General features: G+C 46.8%; 4 protein-coding genes across 15 annotated transcripts in view; 2 read left to right on the top strand and 2 right to left on the bottom strand.

Annotated features, from left to right (window-relative positions):
* Positions 1-11666, top strand: part of LOC143370371 (cytochrome b5) — a 58709-nt gene extending 47043 nt beyond the window's left edge. The window contains exons 1-2 of one of the 3 annotated variants that reach the window (XM_076815404.1): positions 8998-9782; positions 10826-11666. In XM_076815404.1, coding sequence (XP_076671519.1) covers positions 10854-11255 — 402 coding nt within the window. In that variant the 5' untranslated portion in view covers positions 8998-9782; positions 10826-10853 and the 3' untranslated portion in view covers positions 11256-11666. The other 2 variants (XM_076815403.1, XM_076815401.1) reach the window with 2 other exon arrangements.
* LOC143370374 (junctophilin-1-like) lies at positions 1158-6619 on the bottom strand. 9 transcript variants are annotated; one of them, XM_076815407.1, is made up of 2 exons: positions 5917-6216; positions 1158-1757 (listed from the first exon to the last, which is right to left on the bottom strand). In XM_076815407.1, exon 2 carries the CDS (start codon positions 1495-1497, stop codon positions 1183-1185), a length of 315 nt encoding a protein of 104 aa, XP_076671522.1. In that variant the 5' UTR covers positions 1498-1757; positions 5917-6216; the 3' UTR covers positions 1158-1182. The 9 variants fall into 9 exon arrangements, 2 of the variants coding, with proteins under 2 accessions (XP_076671522.1, XP_076671523.1); XM_076815408.1 differs by lacking the exon at positions 5917-6216 and adding an exon at positions 5847-5863; XR_013085605.1 differs by lacking the exon at positions 5917-6216 and adding an exon at positions 6226-6619 and having other exon boundaries at positions 1511-1757.
* A 4426-nt stretch (positions 11667-16092) lies between the features above and the next one.
* LOC143370370 (uncharacterized) overlaps positions 16093-17701 on the top strand; it is a 65565-nt gene continuing 63956 nt past the window's right edge. Inside the window, exon 1 of the mRNA XM_076815400.1 lies at positions 16093-16232. The gene's annotated coding sequence lies outside the window, so the exon portion shown is untranslated. The remainder of the gene's footprint in view (positions 16233-17701) is intronic.
* The window catches only part of LOC143370365 (uncharacterized), a 45669-nt gene continuing 44196 nt past the window's right edge, over positions 16229-17701 (bottom strand). For both annotated transcript variants that reach the window (XM_076815393.1, XM_076815394.1), the window contains exon 5: positions 16229-17122. In XM_076815393.1, coding sequence (XP_076671508.1) covers positions 16993-17122 — 130 coding nt within the window. In that variant the 3' untranslated portion in view covers positions 16229-16992. The remainder of the gene's footprint in view (positions 17123-17701) is intronic.

Genomic DNA, 17701 nt, shown 5'->3' with positions numbered 1-17701 from the left:
AAGGTCCCCCCGTTCATCTGGAATCGACGCCGTTAGAGGCAGATGCTGGCGATAGAATAAAATCAACCACTATTCCAGGACATCGACGATCCTTCCGAGGAAACCTTCCATCCACGCTCCTTCGAGCTCCGTGGAACAGGGACGGTGTAAGTGAATTTTGCCCCATTTGGGCAAATTAGTTCTAAAAGTAGCGTGTACAATATGGGAGGTAATTCGGTTTCGTTGAGTCATTGGCTTGCACCACGCTCGAGTTCAGAAGATGGAACTATGCGCTTTGGGAAGCACGGTCTTCTTCCTTGGGGAATATTTGGATGACTGTTTGAGGCGCATTAGTGCTGACCCGACTGTTTTAGATGGCTTAGGGTTGAGCGGAATTGTTCTAATTTTCTCTCTTTCCCCCGAGGTATTGTGTTAATTCTCATGCGACCACCTCCAGAGGGGACGTAGCTGTTTAAGTAGTCGTTCGAAAGCTTTCGAGTGCGATTGATACAGCGATGGAGTTGACGTGTTCCTAAGATACTCGTGACGCGTGTACGTTCGATTGAGAGCTAACGAGGCTGAACCAGTTTCATTAACGTCGATCTTCATTTGCAATTTTGCTGTAGCATGAATCTTTCAAGCAGAATGACGTGACCGGTATTAATGACGCGAACTAGTGAGCAGTGAAACTCGAAAGTCTCGGGGAGACACGATGGAATAAGAATTTCATTCGCTGGAGCGAGTCGCGGACAGAGATTTATGAAAGATGTCCCGGTGAATCGGGGACTGGCCGAAGTTGGCTGAAACTTTCCTTAATTGAATTTCAGATGTACGTCGATACGGGACGTGCAACCGTGCCGCTAATGAAAGATGGCTTCTCCAATCTCGGAATTAACAATGTATACAGAAGCTGGCTCAGCCGAGAGATCAGCGTTAATCCTTAACGAACAGAGGGAGCACAGTGGTGCCGCGTAAATCGCAGAAGTCTGACGAGACACGAGGAATTAGCGACGCTTTCTTTCCCTCCATTATTTTGCAGAAGCGTGCTGAGGGTGCTTTAAAGCACCGCCACGGGCTCGAAAGAGAATGCGAAAGTAGAAGAAAGCCCGGAGGGCGGAGCAAGAACCATCGCTTTCGAAAGATGGAGCATCAAGTATAGTTGAAAGCATGCCAGGAAATGAATAAGAAACGGAACTTGTGATCTCACCTAGGCCAGGTGTAGACACCGGAGACCTCGAACCCATAGTGCCAGCTACCGGAGTAGGCACCTTGGCCCTTGGGCCCGGTGCAGACGCCGTGTCCATGAGCCTTTCCATCCTCCCAACCGCCGCAGTAGGTGCCGCCATCGTCGAAATCGAATCTGCCGCCGTTAACCTGGGCACGATTAGACGCCGCCGTGGCGGTACCTGTCGCTCCAGGTTGGACGGAGCTTATGCCACCTGTTTGAGGCAATTGGGCACCACCTGCCACCCCGTTCGGTGCCCCGGACTGTTGGCCAGACTGTGGCTGTTGCTGCATCTCTTTTCACCTCTCGTCCACCTCCACCACCGCCTCCTCCTCCTCTTCCTCCACCTTCCCCTGGCTTCCCCACCAGCCACCTCGTAATCCTTGTCTTTTTCTTTCTCCTCTTCGTCGTCGTGGTCGTCTTCGTCGTCTTCGTCGTCGTTATTGTCGTCGTGCTGGCCCGTTAGCAAAAATCGCACACGCGTCCCCCTGGACGTTGCTCCATCCTTCCTGTCCGCCTCCACGTTTCTCGTCTAACGCGTTCCAACCGGTCTCTGCAATATCACCGAACAACCCTTCTGTTGATCTATCCAGCCGCAAAGCCGAGGCTATCGTTTCACCCCCTCTCACACGTCACTCGAGATTCGCGTACTCTTGTTCACTAACGGAACGGGCTGAGGGGAGGAGCGTAGCGCTCGATCATCCGAGGGGGAATCGCGGAGACTCGAGCGTTGCCGTTGCCGATCTGTTCCGTGGATCGTACGGTATATATCGGCCACGTAATCGTTACCCGATAGATCAGAATGGTCGCGGGTGTCAAGGACGCGGTTTTTCTCTTCTTTGTGTACGATCTAAAAATACGAAAATCAGCCCGAACAGCGAAGCTAGGCGAAATTTTCTAGGATTCGACACAGGTTAATTTTAGTCCCGTTGGCCGGAGAGGAGCAGACCAGAGAGAAACGGATCGCGGCAAGTCCCGAGTCTCTTTTCGAACGATCACAGGCTCGACGATCGCGACACCCCTGCGAGCCACCGGGCGCGCGGGGGCTGGCCTTGAAACGCTCGGGACACGCGGAATCGATACGGCCAGTAGGATTTTCCCTGGAAACACTTTGTCTTTTCCGCGCTAGCCTCCTATCGTTCACTTCCTCCTCCTCCTCATCCCTCGCCGTGGATCTTCTCGCGACAAACCAAGCCGAAACAAACCCTCCCACCCGGGATCCTAGCACACTCGCACCAACTCGCACGTGTACACCGATTCGATTACCACCGATCGAGGCGAGGGCTGGGTCCGCGCCGTCCGCGGGTTGCCCAGCACGTCGGAGACCGAGCGATTCGATCCGGATCGAGCAGCCGTGTGAGCACAGAGGGGTCAGAACCGCACAGTGGAGCACTCAGCAGCGTTCCCGTGGTCGGCGCAGTATCCGTCTCCAGGCGTTCGATATCCGTCTCGATACCAGAAGAGGATGCGGCAGATTTTTCGTCGAACTTGTCGAAACTCGACGGCCCAGCAGCCGCGGTTTCGCCGCCCGTCTGACGCCGTTACGCAACGCTTCTATAAGCATCCGTGATCCGCTCGGAATGTGGCCCTCTCTCTCTCTCTACCTTTATATCTCGTCTGAGATATAGAGACTCTCTCTCTCTTTCTCCCCTTCGCTTCGCTGTCTCGGTCCCTCGCCACTTCTTCCTCTTCTTCTTCTTCTGCTTCTTCTTCTTCTTCGTGGTCGGTTTAGCGTTGAACGAAGGCGCGAAATCTGCTCCGCCGGGGGCACCAGCCACCGTCACGTCAGCCCCCCTATCCCGTCATCGGTCAGTGTTCACGGCGTAACGGAGATGAGCAGCGTCCTCGCGGAGCCGTTTCTCTGATACTCCTACGTGCGAACGGGCACCCAGTGAATCAGCCTCGCGCCGCCTCTTCCTACATGCGTGCTCTTGTCGGGCTTAAAATATTCACTAGACTTCACCGAAAGAGCTTGGGTGATGTTCGGCCGGGAATGTAGAGCGATTCCACCGACCCCCAGAGTGAGAAAGACAGGGAGAGAGTTGGAGACCGATCCTCTGTCCGACTATCGGGGTACTCGTTGGTCGGAACTGTACACGGTTCGCGTAGCGATGGCACAAGTAGAAGAAGAGAGGAAGAAGAAGATGATGAAGCGGACAGCCGTACGGAGCAACACACACACACACACGCGCGCGCGCGCGCACTCGCTTCTCCTCTCACGGCGACGGAGACGTGCCTCGAGGTGTCGAGGCGACGAGGGGCACCAGCATCACCGTCGTGGCCGTCTTCGTCGTTTTCGTGGTTGTCGTCGGGGTCGTCGGGGTCGTCGTCGTCATGATCGTCGTAGGAGCGCGTCGCGGCGTTGGTGACTCCGTTAGACGGTGCGCGTACGTCCGTCCGTACGTTCTAGCGGTGCTAGAGCGCTCGAACGCAAGCGAGCAAGCGAGCGAGCGAGCAAGCGGGCGAGCGGGCGAGCTCTAGCCTCGAGCTTCGGCTAGCTGGCTAGGAGCATCTATTTTTACCATGGGGTAGCGAATTGTTCCCCACGCCGTCGGCCCACGAGGCGGCAGCTCGAGCGGACCCGAGGTTCGCCAATGCGACCGGGTTCAAATCATTTATAAATAGTAGGAGTTCTCGCGTCGCGGAAAGTCGGCGGCGATTTGCCGGAATACGGAGTCAACCGCGACACTTCCTTCGCCAGCGGGCTGAGGATGTCACCTGACTTCGAACACGGCTCGAACACCTCGAGGGACGCACCTGCAGAGGCTGGACGCTGATAGAGACTGGTGGGACCTCGTGGTGGGATTTATCAGCGAGGCTAAAGTGGTTGTTTAGTGAAATTTCTGTGATTCCCGATGTTCGAATGATTCGATTCAATTCGTTTATAAACGAGGGAGCACGAATTGGACGTTGATGAGGATTTCTAGGGTTTAGAGGCAGAATGAGAATTGTATGATCGACCCCCTTTCAGGGTACCCTGTACACCTATTCCTTCTCCCTGTTCCAACATCTCTCTTAGAGCCAAATCGCAGTTTAAAGGATTCGTAAAAGAGGAAATCGAGGCTCCACTTTTCACTGCTACGTTGAATCCGATTCGAAGCGCGGTTCTACGCGCTAGATAAGAGTTCGATCGACGAAGGGAAACCGCTCGCGAAACGGCGCGGCGCGTCTATAGACGGTGCATGGGGCTGCATTTTTGATGCTGCACATGCGGCGCAGCGATGTCGGTCAGTTACTTTTCTCTCCCGGCGAGAAGTAGGCTTCCTTGAATCTATTACAGTTACTATCCGACCAATGGGAGCGCTTAGTGTCAACGATCCTAACCGCAGACAATACCTTGATGCTCGAGGAATCGCGTTTTATTGGAACGTACCGTTCTCGCCCGGTCTGCGCGCGTCCACCTCTATTTTATACAAGAAAAATCAATTAATCGATCCCCGTTTTATTGTTACACGCAAGAACGAGAAACGATCACGCGTTCCCCGATGCTCACACGCTCTCCGAGGCGGCGAGGAGGAAAAGAAAGGAGGCTACAAAGCGCCGGTACACCCTCATTATTAAAATAACTCCCGTGTGGATGTTCGGTCTTGAAACGCGGTCTCGAGTGCCAGCGTCCGAAGCGCGCGTTTCTGCGCTCTCCGCTCGCTGAAAGAATCCGAGGACCCAGTTTCCCTTCGATTCGTCAACAATTCCCCGCTTGGCTGACCGACCAAGATATTAAAGCCCGAGGAGCGAACGTCCGACGCCCTCGTTCCACGCATGCCTCTTGCACCTGCATACGCGCCCGGCTGCATCGTGGCCGCGAATCGCGGCGTGCACGTAGGTAATAAGTTGTGTCATCGTGGGGCCGTTCGTGTCGATGGCTGGCCGTAGCTGCCTGTGGCGCGTGATCACGCGGCCGTGACGCGGGAAAACAGATGCAACCGGGTATTCGATGCGTTAACGCCGAGAATGCGTAACTCCAGGCAATTCGAAAGCTTTCGGAACTGCCGAGGCGAAAAATCGTATCGAGAAGGCTGTTCACAGACATTCGGGAACCACTCGAGTTATCGTGCCGCCAACAAGATATCACGTCGAGCGTGGCAACCCGCTTCCCATTCATTGAGCAGCGAGCCGATATACCTACTGGCCGGTCCCAAAAATACTCCGTAAAAATCGCGGTACGGTATACCCAGCGAAGCTGCAAGCACGAGCAAAGCAAACGCACAGAAATAGAGGCAAACATCGCTAGGGAGGTTGGCGTGAGAGCGATCGAAGCGCTCCTGTCACCGGAGAAGAAGGATCCAGGCTCGCGGGATCCTTGCACTGACGTACTGACGATGATGCCTCCTCCCGTGAGTCGAGGAGGAGCACACCTTGCTAACGCTCCACCTAGAGCACCGCTCCAGAGCTCGCACGGTTGACACTTCCGGCCGATCGATCCGCGCGGCTCGTGACACGTGCGACTCGAGACAACACTCTGTGTCGTTGCACGTTACCGCACTGCTGCCTCCGCTCAGAGAGACAGGGGCACGCGTTTTTCCGCACACGTGCATCTGGGCCGCGCGCGACACTTGTCGATGCACCACGCAGCTGCGCCACACCGCATTCACGCATGCAACCCCCTGCACCAGGCACACGCACTCACAGCAGCCAGACGCACATTCATCGATACTATATCGCTCTATGTCGCTCTATGTCGCTCTAGCTGAGCGCCGAGGACGACGGTGTACCGTGGCCGCGATGCAGCGTCCCGACGCCTAGGCATCGAGGGGGGCCACCGTGGACGACGCGTCGGTCTCTTACTCCTGCTCCTCGGACGAGCGTTTCACCGGTGTCACCCCGGTTCCAACGCTTCCCGATCGTTCGCGGTGCCCTCGTCCTCTGGTCGTCGCTCGTTCCGCGCTCCTCCTCCACTCGTTCCCTCGGGCACGTACGATCCCTCCAGGCTCGCACCTGCCGCGACGTTTCTCGGCTTTGTTGTTCGTTTTCCTCGCGGAGGTTCGCGTCGCTTTCCCGTTGCGTCGTCGACGTATACGCACCGTGGATACGGGGACGTGCGTCAGGGTGGTGGCATGATTGCGACTATCCAGCCCGTCGTACGTCGACGTCGGCGCTGCCCTCGACGCCGTGCGACGCCGGCGTCGTGGCGCCTCTCGTCCACCGCTCTCTAGGAGACATGCGCTGTTCGATACCGATGGCCGCGATTCGCCGCTCATGCCGTACGCCACGGGCGGGATTCGCTCGAATGATCGGCGTCGCGTCAAGACGCGTCCTGCTATCCTCCACGGTTTGTACGTAAGCCTTTTGCTTCTTGGACGCCCGTCGGGCAAATTCATTTGGCTCTGTTACGCGTGGTCAGTTTCGTGATGCGTCAGCTGGCTGCATAGCGGGAAACGATAGAAATTAGGTGGATGCAGGGTGATACTCCGTATACGGTCTTAGATGTGATTCTCGGGGAAATTGGATAGTTAAATTTCTCGAGGGAATTGATTTTTTAGATGGGTCTCTAGAGTATTGAGAAATCTTTCGGTTATAGTGGGTGTTAACTGGTTTTTAAAGTAAGTAACAAGATACAGGGTTGACTGATGTATGTTCTGGGGGACAACTTTAAATCGTGAAGACTTATAAATGAAAGGGATGAGAATTCTCTTTAAGTTGAGGGAAGCGTAAGCTTCTTGTGCTTATGAAACATGCTACTGTATTTTACTGCATGTGTTTCGGGAAATAAAATAAGATTTTAGTCTCGAGGAAAATGCCTCCCCTAAGTTACGTATTGTATATAAATAAGAATATTCAATGGGGGAGACGGTGGAACGCATTTACGTACATGTCGCGTAACCTATGTAGTACATATTTCGAATGTAGGGTAGAATATGTGCGCACTGGTCGGAAAATCGAGGTGCGGCACCGTTTACTGGAAAATCGAAGGCAACCACTTCTGTAATATGCTTCGTAAAATTCAATAGATTTTATTGTTGACAAGGAAAAGGGGGTCACATGAGACTCTTTCGTCCCCTTTGCGTAACATTTCAAGTACACCTTACCTAAAAGTAATTCCCCATGAAAATTATAAATAGGGTAGACCAACCAGTAATTGGCCGCATACCAGTGAATGACCATTAGGCCAAAGAAATGTCAATTATAAATTTAAACATTAATATATGTTTATAAATGCAGTGTAGTTGCACTTTTAATATCCTATATTTTTAGTTACGCGTATTAAGCAAACATTAATAAGTACAATTCTTATTAAAAGAATTACATATATACACGTTTTGCATTTTATAATTGTTTTTTTTTTAATTACGATAAGAATAAGTAATTATTTTTATAGAAATTTCAAGAAAAATAAATTTAAATGCAATTTCAATCGTTGGTTTGTTGTTATACATAAATATATTCAAGTATTAATCTCAAAGGTCCATAGATTCAACAATTCGGTCATTCACTGGTTGGTTTACCCTACGATTTTGAACCGAGTCGCCTGACTTTTTTGTTCAAACGTAATTTGTAATTTCTTCCAAATTCAGGTACCATTTCGTGGCGTATTTTTTGCTTTACACAACTGAATCTATAAACTACACGAATTTAATTGTTATTCTTTAATTTTTTCTCATTGAAGAAGAAATTTTGAATAAATAGCTTGCAATTCCACAGATAAGGTAAGATACTGTAGGGGTTCAGGTCACGAGAACTGAAATGCCGACTATTAGCGGGCGTAGATACAAGCGGATACAAGCACAGACGAGATATAGAATAAACACCCAATGCATTTCTTTATCAGAGGTGTGTGGAGTCCTGGAGCACCATTACCATTTTAGTATGCCATGCAACGTTACCGGTGAAGAAGATTTTAGCGAGATACTAGAACTGATGGAATTTTGAAAATTTTCAAGCTCCTCTTTGCTTCAGCGCCTTACCGAAATGTACCAAGTTCCTATTCCTTGATGTGGTATTCCAAGTTACGCCTATCGAGAAGGACCAGGCCCCAACAACCCCCGGACAGACAAAACGTATTTAATATTCGTTCTATTCAATACCTCGTCTGTGATAGAACGTTCTTTATGCATAGTGTGGTTTATTCACTGCTGCTAAATGAAAATTTTACCTTCTGCTGGCAAAATATCAGTGAGGACGCGATTGGTAACATTCTCCGTATCGACAGACAGTCAGATACCGACGTTCAAGAAACTGCAACCAGGTATTCACTGATGCAGTAAACCCAGAAATTCTAGGATCATGTGACTAAATTTGCGTGTATACTTTGACAAAATTAATTGTTTGTAATGTGTGTTTTGAAACAGCTGTATATATCTGTACATTATTACATTTTCTCTCTGCTTCTTTCTTGGATATACGTAATTCCCCTTCGTCGAAGTCGTTTTTAACTGACCATACCAATAACGAATGCTTCTACTTTTTTCAAATGCTGGCAAAAATCATGTCCACAAAGATAATAATCTGGCAATGTAGAAAGGAAGATCTGAAACCAATTTCCCCGATCATTAGTCGAGTTTATATCACACCAGATAACACCCAGTTGCATAATCAATAACATAAGTCCAGCGTTGGAACAATTTCCCCTTGACCCCCAAATACGTTGTTTTGCAATTTTATTGGAAACCACGAATCGCGTACCCTGACGCACTAGAAAACGTTGCCCATTATGTTTTATGGGATCGTTTGGAAGATAAAGTCATAGCAGTTGGAAAAAGAAATGTCCAATAAACTGCGAGCAAGAAACTGTTATTGCGATAATGAATTTCAAAACAAACAACAGAAGCATCGATCGTGACTCTTTTCATCAAGAAGTGATTGCAGTATCGATTCGTTTCTCTTCGGAACGGCACTGTTGTGGCATGATTTTCTTAATCGTAATTGCAAACATTTCCACAACTAATTTCTTTTTTAGAGAGTTCTGTTATATAGTGCCACCTTATCAGTGAATTATCATTTGTGAAAGAAGAAGCTAACCGTCTATCGATTATTGTACAAGTACTAGCTAAATTCTCTACAATCGACAAATCGTTCCACCGCAACTAATTATTCTCATCTATCCATACGTGCACATTTCCTCACTCTACAATTACATTTCATTGGATCCTATCCTCCACCGAGCTCGATCGTGTAAACAATAAATTACTAATCACCTCGCGCTTGATGACGCAAAGTGGCTGAAATTAAATTTATCTGAAGCAATGGGAAAAAAATGCATTGGTAACACCGAAATAATATGTTTTGCACGGAATGAATTCCGCGTGTGGATACCAGTATAGCACAACGGAGAACCGCGTAAATTTTCGAGCTCGCTAAAAATCGCCGGAGTGCGTAAGTCCAGTTACGAAACAACAGTACAATATACCAGTGACGGAGTAAAATGCTACTAAACGGAAATGATCATCGAAGATCGAAACAAGTTGTTCGTGGATCGATCGTGAGGCAACCGTTGCAAAGAGGAATCGAAGAATCATCGAGGAGGTTTCGCCCACTTTCAAATAACGACGCAACTGCGACTCCAGACTGGCAATAGCGTCGGATTACAAAGATACTGCGTGTCCAGGCGAACACCTTGCTAGCACGCATCGGGTTTCAACCGGTAATAGAATTATTTTCCTTTCCGCGTGTGAGAATTGATTTCTCGACGCTGTTCAGTGCTTCGCGCGATGTCCCTTCAGATAGAACGCTGCAGGTAGCTAGAGTATCCAGGAAAATGGAGGAGAACCGCGAGATCGAGCAAAAGTAATTGGCCACAATCGACTTTTCCATCGGAGACCCGTTGACGCGTGTTTCTGTGTGCTTGGTTCATTAGTACGAAGTGAATTCTCTGGACGAAATGTGTGTTAGAATATTCCCCTTGCCATATTGCAATTTACTGATCTTTTAACCCGGCATTGTACAGGTGGACTTTTGAAACACAAGTATCAACGTGGAGCGCTCCTGGACCCCCAGTGAGAAGTAACATTGATTGACCACGATATAGAAAAATCTGTATGCTTACGACTCTTTATTAACACACAAACAATACAGATCTAAGCGAACATTAAACATTATTCCATAGTATACGGCAAAAATATTAATAAGACAATTTTTTTTTTAAATACACTCAATGCAAAAAATGTATCTGGAAGCTAGACCGAGTGTCAACCCCATTGCTAAAGAAACAACAGACGGCGGTAAGGTTTTCTATGGTTGGGGGTCCACTAGATCCCCACGTGTGCACTGCCGGGTTAATAAATCATCTATGGAGAAGACGATTTAGAACTCCGCCCGAGAACCGCGCAGAAGGTCTGCTATCAAGTGAGAATAGGCGAGCACTTTTCTAACACGCGGTGTCGTAAAAAATGTTGATCGGAATAATCATCGTTTCATTCACCAAGTTAAACGCAATTTACGATTTTTCTTATTATAATCTGGGGATTACCGTTATCTACTTCCTCGTAAACTTTCTCGTTATTACCCCCATAAAATTCAACACGCGCGTGGCACGCGCTCTTATCATGCTAGATGTCATCTTGCAACACCGAACGATCGACTCGGTGATGTAAACTGCCCACGAATCTGCATCATCTGTCTCATCCGCTGTCAGTCACTCGCGCGGCAACACGACGACGCGCAACTACTCACTCCGTCTAATTTCAGAACCAGCGACAGCGTCTCGATTGATAAGATGGACCTGCTTAGTCTGACCGTTCGATCTCTCGATCTGAGTGACCCGACGCTCTCCCAGGGGTCGTTCCTGAGCTTGGTACACGAGAGTATTGTGGAGAAGGAAGAATCGAAGGAGCTGCGAACGATTAATATGGACGAAGTCGCTTGGCACGATACCTCAGCCGATTGCTGGGTGGTGATCTACGATTTCGTCTACGACTGCACAGACTTTTTGAGAAATCATCCGGGTGGCTCGGACGTTATCCTGGAGTACGCCGGCAGAGATGCTACGTTGGCCTTCATTGGCACTGGACACTCGAGGACTGCACGACGAAGCCTGGAAAGGTACCTCATTGGCGAACTTCCGCCGGAGGAGAGGATCTTCCGCGTTCCCGACGGCGTGAAGGTTGCGGGATTTTAGTCCGCCAGATCGTATTCCTGCTCCTTTGTTGTGTAACGACCTGGTGGAAGAGAACTGCTTTCTTCCTCTCTGGAGTTTCAAGCTACTTTGACTGTGTTGAAATCTTCTGTGCACTTTATTATTACTTAGTACTGTTACTTTTAAGAATGTAATAAGTGCGGAAGGATGGTATTACAGCTGTTAATAGGTAAGAATTTATTGAAGCGCTCTGAAAGACTTTGTATTCCTATGAGAAGCAGTTTCTGTGAATGCTGTACATAGATGTTTACGTTTACGCGGAAGCGCGCGGGAGGAATTGTAATATTTAAGTGGGTGGTTTGTAGAAATGACGAGACGTATTTTACACCGGTACAGTATATTTCTTGGTCCTCTAAACATTCATAATATACACAACATACAATATGACAGCAATTCAACGTTTTAGTTCCACGTTAATGCGGCACCGATGGAACATCACGATTAGTTCCTCGTTATTCGCGAACCGTTTCATCTTCTCCGTTTCTTAGTACCTATTACATACGTGTCATTGTGCTCGACGGCAGGAAAAAGTCAACGACATTCATTGAAAATAATACACGAGATACACGATGATGAGAAAAATATTTCTATGTCGTAATACTGATGCTACAAGATACCATCGTAGATTTTCTTAAAACGCTACTTTCTTTCATTTCCCAGCACGGAAAGCGTCTGTTCCACCGCCGCGATTCTCTCCCCGTTTCAATCTCTTTGGAAGAGTAATTTAATTACCAAATTATTGACAGTTACATCAGCTTGCGAACGGCCGCAAGCGTAGCAGTGTCTTATTCCCGTTTCGCGCGACTCGGGAGTAAGATCTCTTCCGAGCGGCTGTCAGAAGACATTCATTTGTATCAACTTTCACGCAAATCCTCGCGCAAGAGGGTCTACAGTCCTGGATCCAGGAAATCTCATTCTCCTCGACATCTACGGTGGAAGCTAGTCACTGTTACACGTACTTTTATATTTATTACCCCTCGTCGTTTAAACGATCGGTCATGTGCGCTTAGACATACGTCAGCTCGCAAAGTGATTTTCCTGTCGCTGTGGTTTATCCGGCGAGAAACATATCATTTTTTAAAAATGGACAATAGGGAAAGGTGTGGAAAGCTCGGCATTCTGATCTTCGGACAGTGAAGATCAGCCACCATAATCCCAGGTCTGTTTACATTTCTTGCAACCTTTTCGCCCTGGCCAAAGCCTTCGACATTGAAATTTCAAACAGTCTACATGTTCGACATGTAGCGTGTGTTTCCTTTTCCGTGTCACACGTTGATAAATTCTTTCCGCGAAAGGTGTGACCACTCGTTTCACCTACTATTCTCTATTCTTTCTCCCTTCGATTCGGCCTCGGAAGCTAAAATTCGCGAGTTAACGAACCTTAAAGTGGTTGAAAGCGAGGTGGGCAGCGGACAGGAGAATCACGTGTGTTTTGCATTGGCGTGAAACTCGACGAAATTCTTTAACGTCAGATAGTTTAAACAGGGTAAGCGTCCCGAATTCTAATCTACACGATTCCGTCTTCGTAACATTAATGTATACTGCCTTACGTAGACTTTGTCTTAGACGAGTATCCGTTCCATTAATTCTTATACTTGCGGAGCGATTCGAATTACAATAATCCCTCGGCTCGTTTAATTGCTGCGCGTGAGAATTAATCTCAGGACACGGCGAATTATTCCGCCGTGAGTTCCGTAACGATCCCTGGTCACGCAGGGAGATTTCGGCCATTAACTAGTCGAGGGGTTATTAACATATTAATTGCGCTACGAGTTAACATAACAGTACGCTCACTTACACAGAAATGTTCGCGGCCCCATCGAGCCGCAGAATTTTCTTCAATTTTCTGGAAATTATTCAATGATTATCGAATCAAGACGAAACCTCCTCGAGTGCCATCGTGACGCTCGCGCATCTTTATAATTTCATAGATGGTCCACTGCAGAAAAAAAACACGGTTCAATTGTTCGTCTCGCTTGCGTTTATCCAATAGGAAAACTTTATAGTCAGGTTATTCGCTGTTTACGTTAGATCCTCCACGAAACAATGATAATCGTTATTATATACAATTATGAATAACGTTTCGCACATCCTTAACGAGTATCGTACATTTATCTGGCGAAACTCAACGATTCGAAACAATCCAGGAAATTCAGTCACTGTTCACGGAACGCCGTTTTTGAATCTGATAGATGAAATCAGTTGGGGCGAAAGGAAATCTAGAAAAGTTGCCTGGAAGTGCTGTGCTGCGATCTGGCAAATTAAAAATATGATTTCCATACAAATTGGAAATTTCGTTTCTCTGATGCAGCTACCTAGATCGTGTTGTTCCAAATATATCCTAAAGGTCGTAGAAAATTTCGGGGAGGCTTAAGGGAAGACACAGAATTCAAAAACAGCATTCTCTGTGTTAACGAACAACACCGAATATTTACACGTACACATATAGGTTTAATAAGGAATGCTTTATCGAAGCATGGTAGAGTGTACACTCGATGGGGGACTCTTAAGTCTCTAATCGACGGGCATCGTCGTCTAATTACACTTAAATCGAAACGCTGCTCTAGATCGTGCCAACGCGGATGATCGTACTGTATCCTACGTTTAACACGCTTTAAACACCGATACTTTACACGCTACTTTCTGTTTTGTATATCGTTAGGACAGCCTATCTCATAGATCGCCGCCTACAGCGGGCGTAGTCGTTCGATTACAATATACTTATCGTCTAGCACGGTATATTGAATGGCTCGATAATTTCACACGGTTAATTGCTGCGATTACGATTAAAATTACGATTACAGTTGGCGGCGATTAATCGCGTCCGGGTCACACCACGATTTCGCTCGTCGCTTTAACGTATCTCGTGGGAACGGCCCCGAAGCGATTCGCGTAGAAAAATTGATGCCTCGATTCTTAATTGAAATGATTAGTCGATACTCGTGCACGTGTGTGTATGTTCAGCTGAATATCTAGATCATGAAGGGCTCGTTAATTTGTAGATACGATAGGGCGCCAGTTATCCAGAATTCGATTGCGTGGGCGTGTAATTAGGTACACTTGTGCTCGAAATAGAAGGAAAATTGTAACAGAATAGTGGTACCAGAAGTAATTAATTTTAACAGGATATCATATTGTGACTTCTTAACCAAATCTTAATTTAATTAAAGAAAATAAGTCAACTTGATTTGATGATAAGATACTTTCCACTCGTCTAGATAACTGGTACTCTATTGTATTTCTTTGTGAACATTCAGCCAGTGACTCGTTAAATTTATCTTCGTTAACGAATACTTAGTGGACACATTAGGTTATACATGTATATCATATATGCAAGTGTGCGAATCATACTATCGAAATCAACGAGTGTATATGTATTCTGTACTGAGCAAATTAGAGAAAGTATTTATTCCTCAGATTTGAAGAGAACCAAAGAATACTATTTGATATGAAAATACTGTTAAAAAGATAACAAAAATAAAATCAGGTAACAAGACAAAACTCAAAGATACGTATTACAGAATCGAACAGATCCAGGCAACTACATCTCCACTTGCTTTATACTTAATTACATTTATATACAATAGGACAGTAAATATTAATTTGCCTCTCTACCCTCTATAGAGGTCCGATATCATCTATTTATCCGGTTAGACACCCATTATACCCTTAAATCGTACGGCAGCTAGATTAAACTACAACATTTGCTCGTATGAAACGTTTCAGTGAGAAAAATAAAGATTTCGTTAGCGGCGTTGCTGCAGAACCGAATCTGCCCGTCCCGTTTCGATCGTGCAAAACGAGCAGAATGTCTGATTTCTCTATCGTTTCGTTTAACGCAAGAGAGAAGCTGATGGAGTAACAATAAAAGGTCCGAGGAGGAAAGGATTAGAAAAAGATTCGATCATGTGTCACGTATCCAGAACTTAGCTTGGTGACAATTAATGTATTTCGTAGTGAACACAGAGTATAGCCTTAAGTTCCTTTTGCTTCGCTTATTAATTAATAAGAGCGTTGGCACGCGAGCACGAACTTTAATTCCATTTTAAGACGATCGCGATTTCGTTCGATGATCGTCGAAGATTTTACTTCCAGAATTACGTGTCCATTTGTAGTCGGAGCTTGGATCCACTGCAAGTTTCGAATTCTTTTCCTCAGAAAAATATTGTTCCTTTTGAGAAGAAAGATTACGATTGTCTCATTAAACGAAGAATGTGAATGTCGGGATGGAAAGAACACCATTGATTGAACCACTCAGTTCAAACACTTTGGATCCATTGTGTAATAAAATGCATACTTGTCTTTGAACAAGTAGAAAGAAATTGTCTACCACGAATAGATTTATCCTTTCGATTATTTCACCACTGACTTCCTCTCTTTTCGAAAACTCCATAGCATTCGTTAATACCGGCGTAAATACTCAACGGAATACTCGGGGATACATAGGCAAGTCCATTAACCTGAACCAGTTCGCATATTCGTACGCGATAGAGCGAGTGCATCGATATGAAATTACATATGTTGCACAAACATTAGCTAATTAAACACCAGAATTACTGTGAAATCGCATGAAACATTCATATAAACGTTCTACCACGTACATGGCATAAATTATATTACATTGAACGTATAAAAACTATAAGTCCATCGAATTCTCTGGTGTTTCTAGTAGAAAAGAAGACGAATCCTATGAACCTCTTTTAGGCTTAAATAATTATTATGCACTTTCTGATACACGACATTCCCACTGCCACTGATTTCGACAGAAACCAAATTAAGTCGAAATCTGACGTCGAACTTTTTCCTTTGTTCTCTCCTTCAGTTAGGCGCGCAGGACCTGGACCAGCCAGGAAGGACGAAGGCAATTCGAAGTATCTCGCTTGCGCTTCGCGGAGCTATACAGCGGAGAAATAAGATCGCTTATTCTTCAACGGAGCTCGACCACTGTTCAACGAATTCGTGAGTAACCAATTAAATTTCACCCGCACATTCTAGCCCCCTAACCCCTAAACAATATATATCGTTCAATCGTCCGAAATATCGGCTTTCCCCCAATGAAAACTGTATTCGAATGGTAGAATAATCTCTTTACAGATTTGTGCGAATGACTTAGTTAGACGTTCAACGGCCCTCGACGGCTCCGAAAATGCGCGCAGACGATACGAATATCTTCAGAGCCGTCGAGACGCGTTAAAAACCTCGACACGGTTCGAGGATTCCCAAAAGTTCATCGAATCCAGGATTTCTCGCGGCGGAACCGGCGGGTTCCTCGTTCTTTCGTGGAAGTTTTTCGCTGCTGGTGCTCGAGGCCAGCGAGCACAGCTGGGAAACTTTAAAAATTTCTGTCTGGGAAGTTGCGAATATCCGGGGAACCGAGGAATATTCGAGTGCCTCGCCGTACTTTCGATCTTGGAGTCGTGGAATCCAAGTGCGATCTTAATTGTCGGTGGTTTCACGTTCTGGACTTTCGCCTTTCACCTGTATCGACTAAGATAGCGAGGGGTTGGAGGAGAGTGGGACGGGAGTAGAGGCCGAGATCGATCGTATCAAAGTCGATTGTGAATTTGTTGTCGGGACCTTTGACCGGCTTCGTTGCGTCCGCAACGAGATTCTCCTTTATCGAGCGATCGCGAAAGGAGACGACGCTCTCTAATAGAATTTTCCTGGACCCGTGGAAGCCCTCTCTGTCCCGCTTTCATTCCACGTACCTCCAGCCAACTTACATCAGGCTGCACAGGGCTATCCCGTTCTCGAACGCCGATTGCAACGCGGTCGTTTCCATGCAGAACGCGCCGTCGTCATACATGGTCGCAGCTCTTTGCTGCTGCACTCGCGTCTCGCTTTGAGATCTGAAATCACAGGTAGAATCGATTAATGCTTCGCTGTTCCTTCATTCTCATTTTATTATGTTCCCGAGTGTATCCTTCTATCGCTAACCATTCCGCCGATCTTCTGTGATTAATTCGTATGAAAGCTACCAAGTACGAAAGCAGTACAAATATATGCGAGGCTAACCAACGATTACACTACGCCCTTGGACACAAAATTACCCCACTGCAGAGTTGGGCATTAGTTGACTAAATTTTTATTCGACAATTTTTCCTCGACTGATCTCGACTAAAAATTTCAACTAAAACGAACCTATTCGACAATAACGAATAAAAATTTAGTCGAATAATGGCTAACTCCGCCCAACTATGAATTCCGTAAACGAGAACCCGCAGGGGCTGTCTGCCGAGAATTAAATTTGACAGAGCGAAACAGCAATCGGTGGAGCAGGGTGAATCTCTTCGCGGTTCCAATTGGAAAAAAAAGCTGCCTCCGGTGATCGTAACGGAGCGAACCTCTCCCCAAACGGCTCCCGAGGGTGTCGTAGACGCGTGGTCGCCCGAAACGACCATCTAAATTATTTGCAGGCTTGTCTAGAG

This window comes from Andrena cerasifolii, chromosome 6, assembly GCF_050908995.1.
Source record: "Andrena cerasifolii isolate SP2316 chromosome 6, iyAndCera1_principal, whole genome shotgun sequence".
NCBI lineage: Eukaryota > Metazoa > Arthropoda > Insecta > Hymenoptera > Andrenidae > Andrena > Andrena cerasifolii.
Note: the sequence above shows the minus strand (reverse complement) of the source record. Positions and strands in the feature narration are given on the sequence as shown.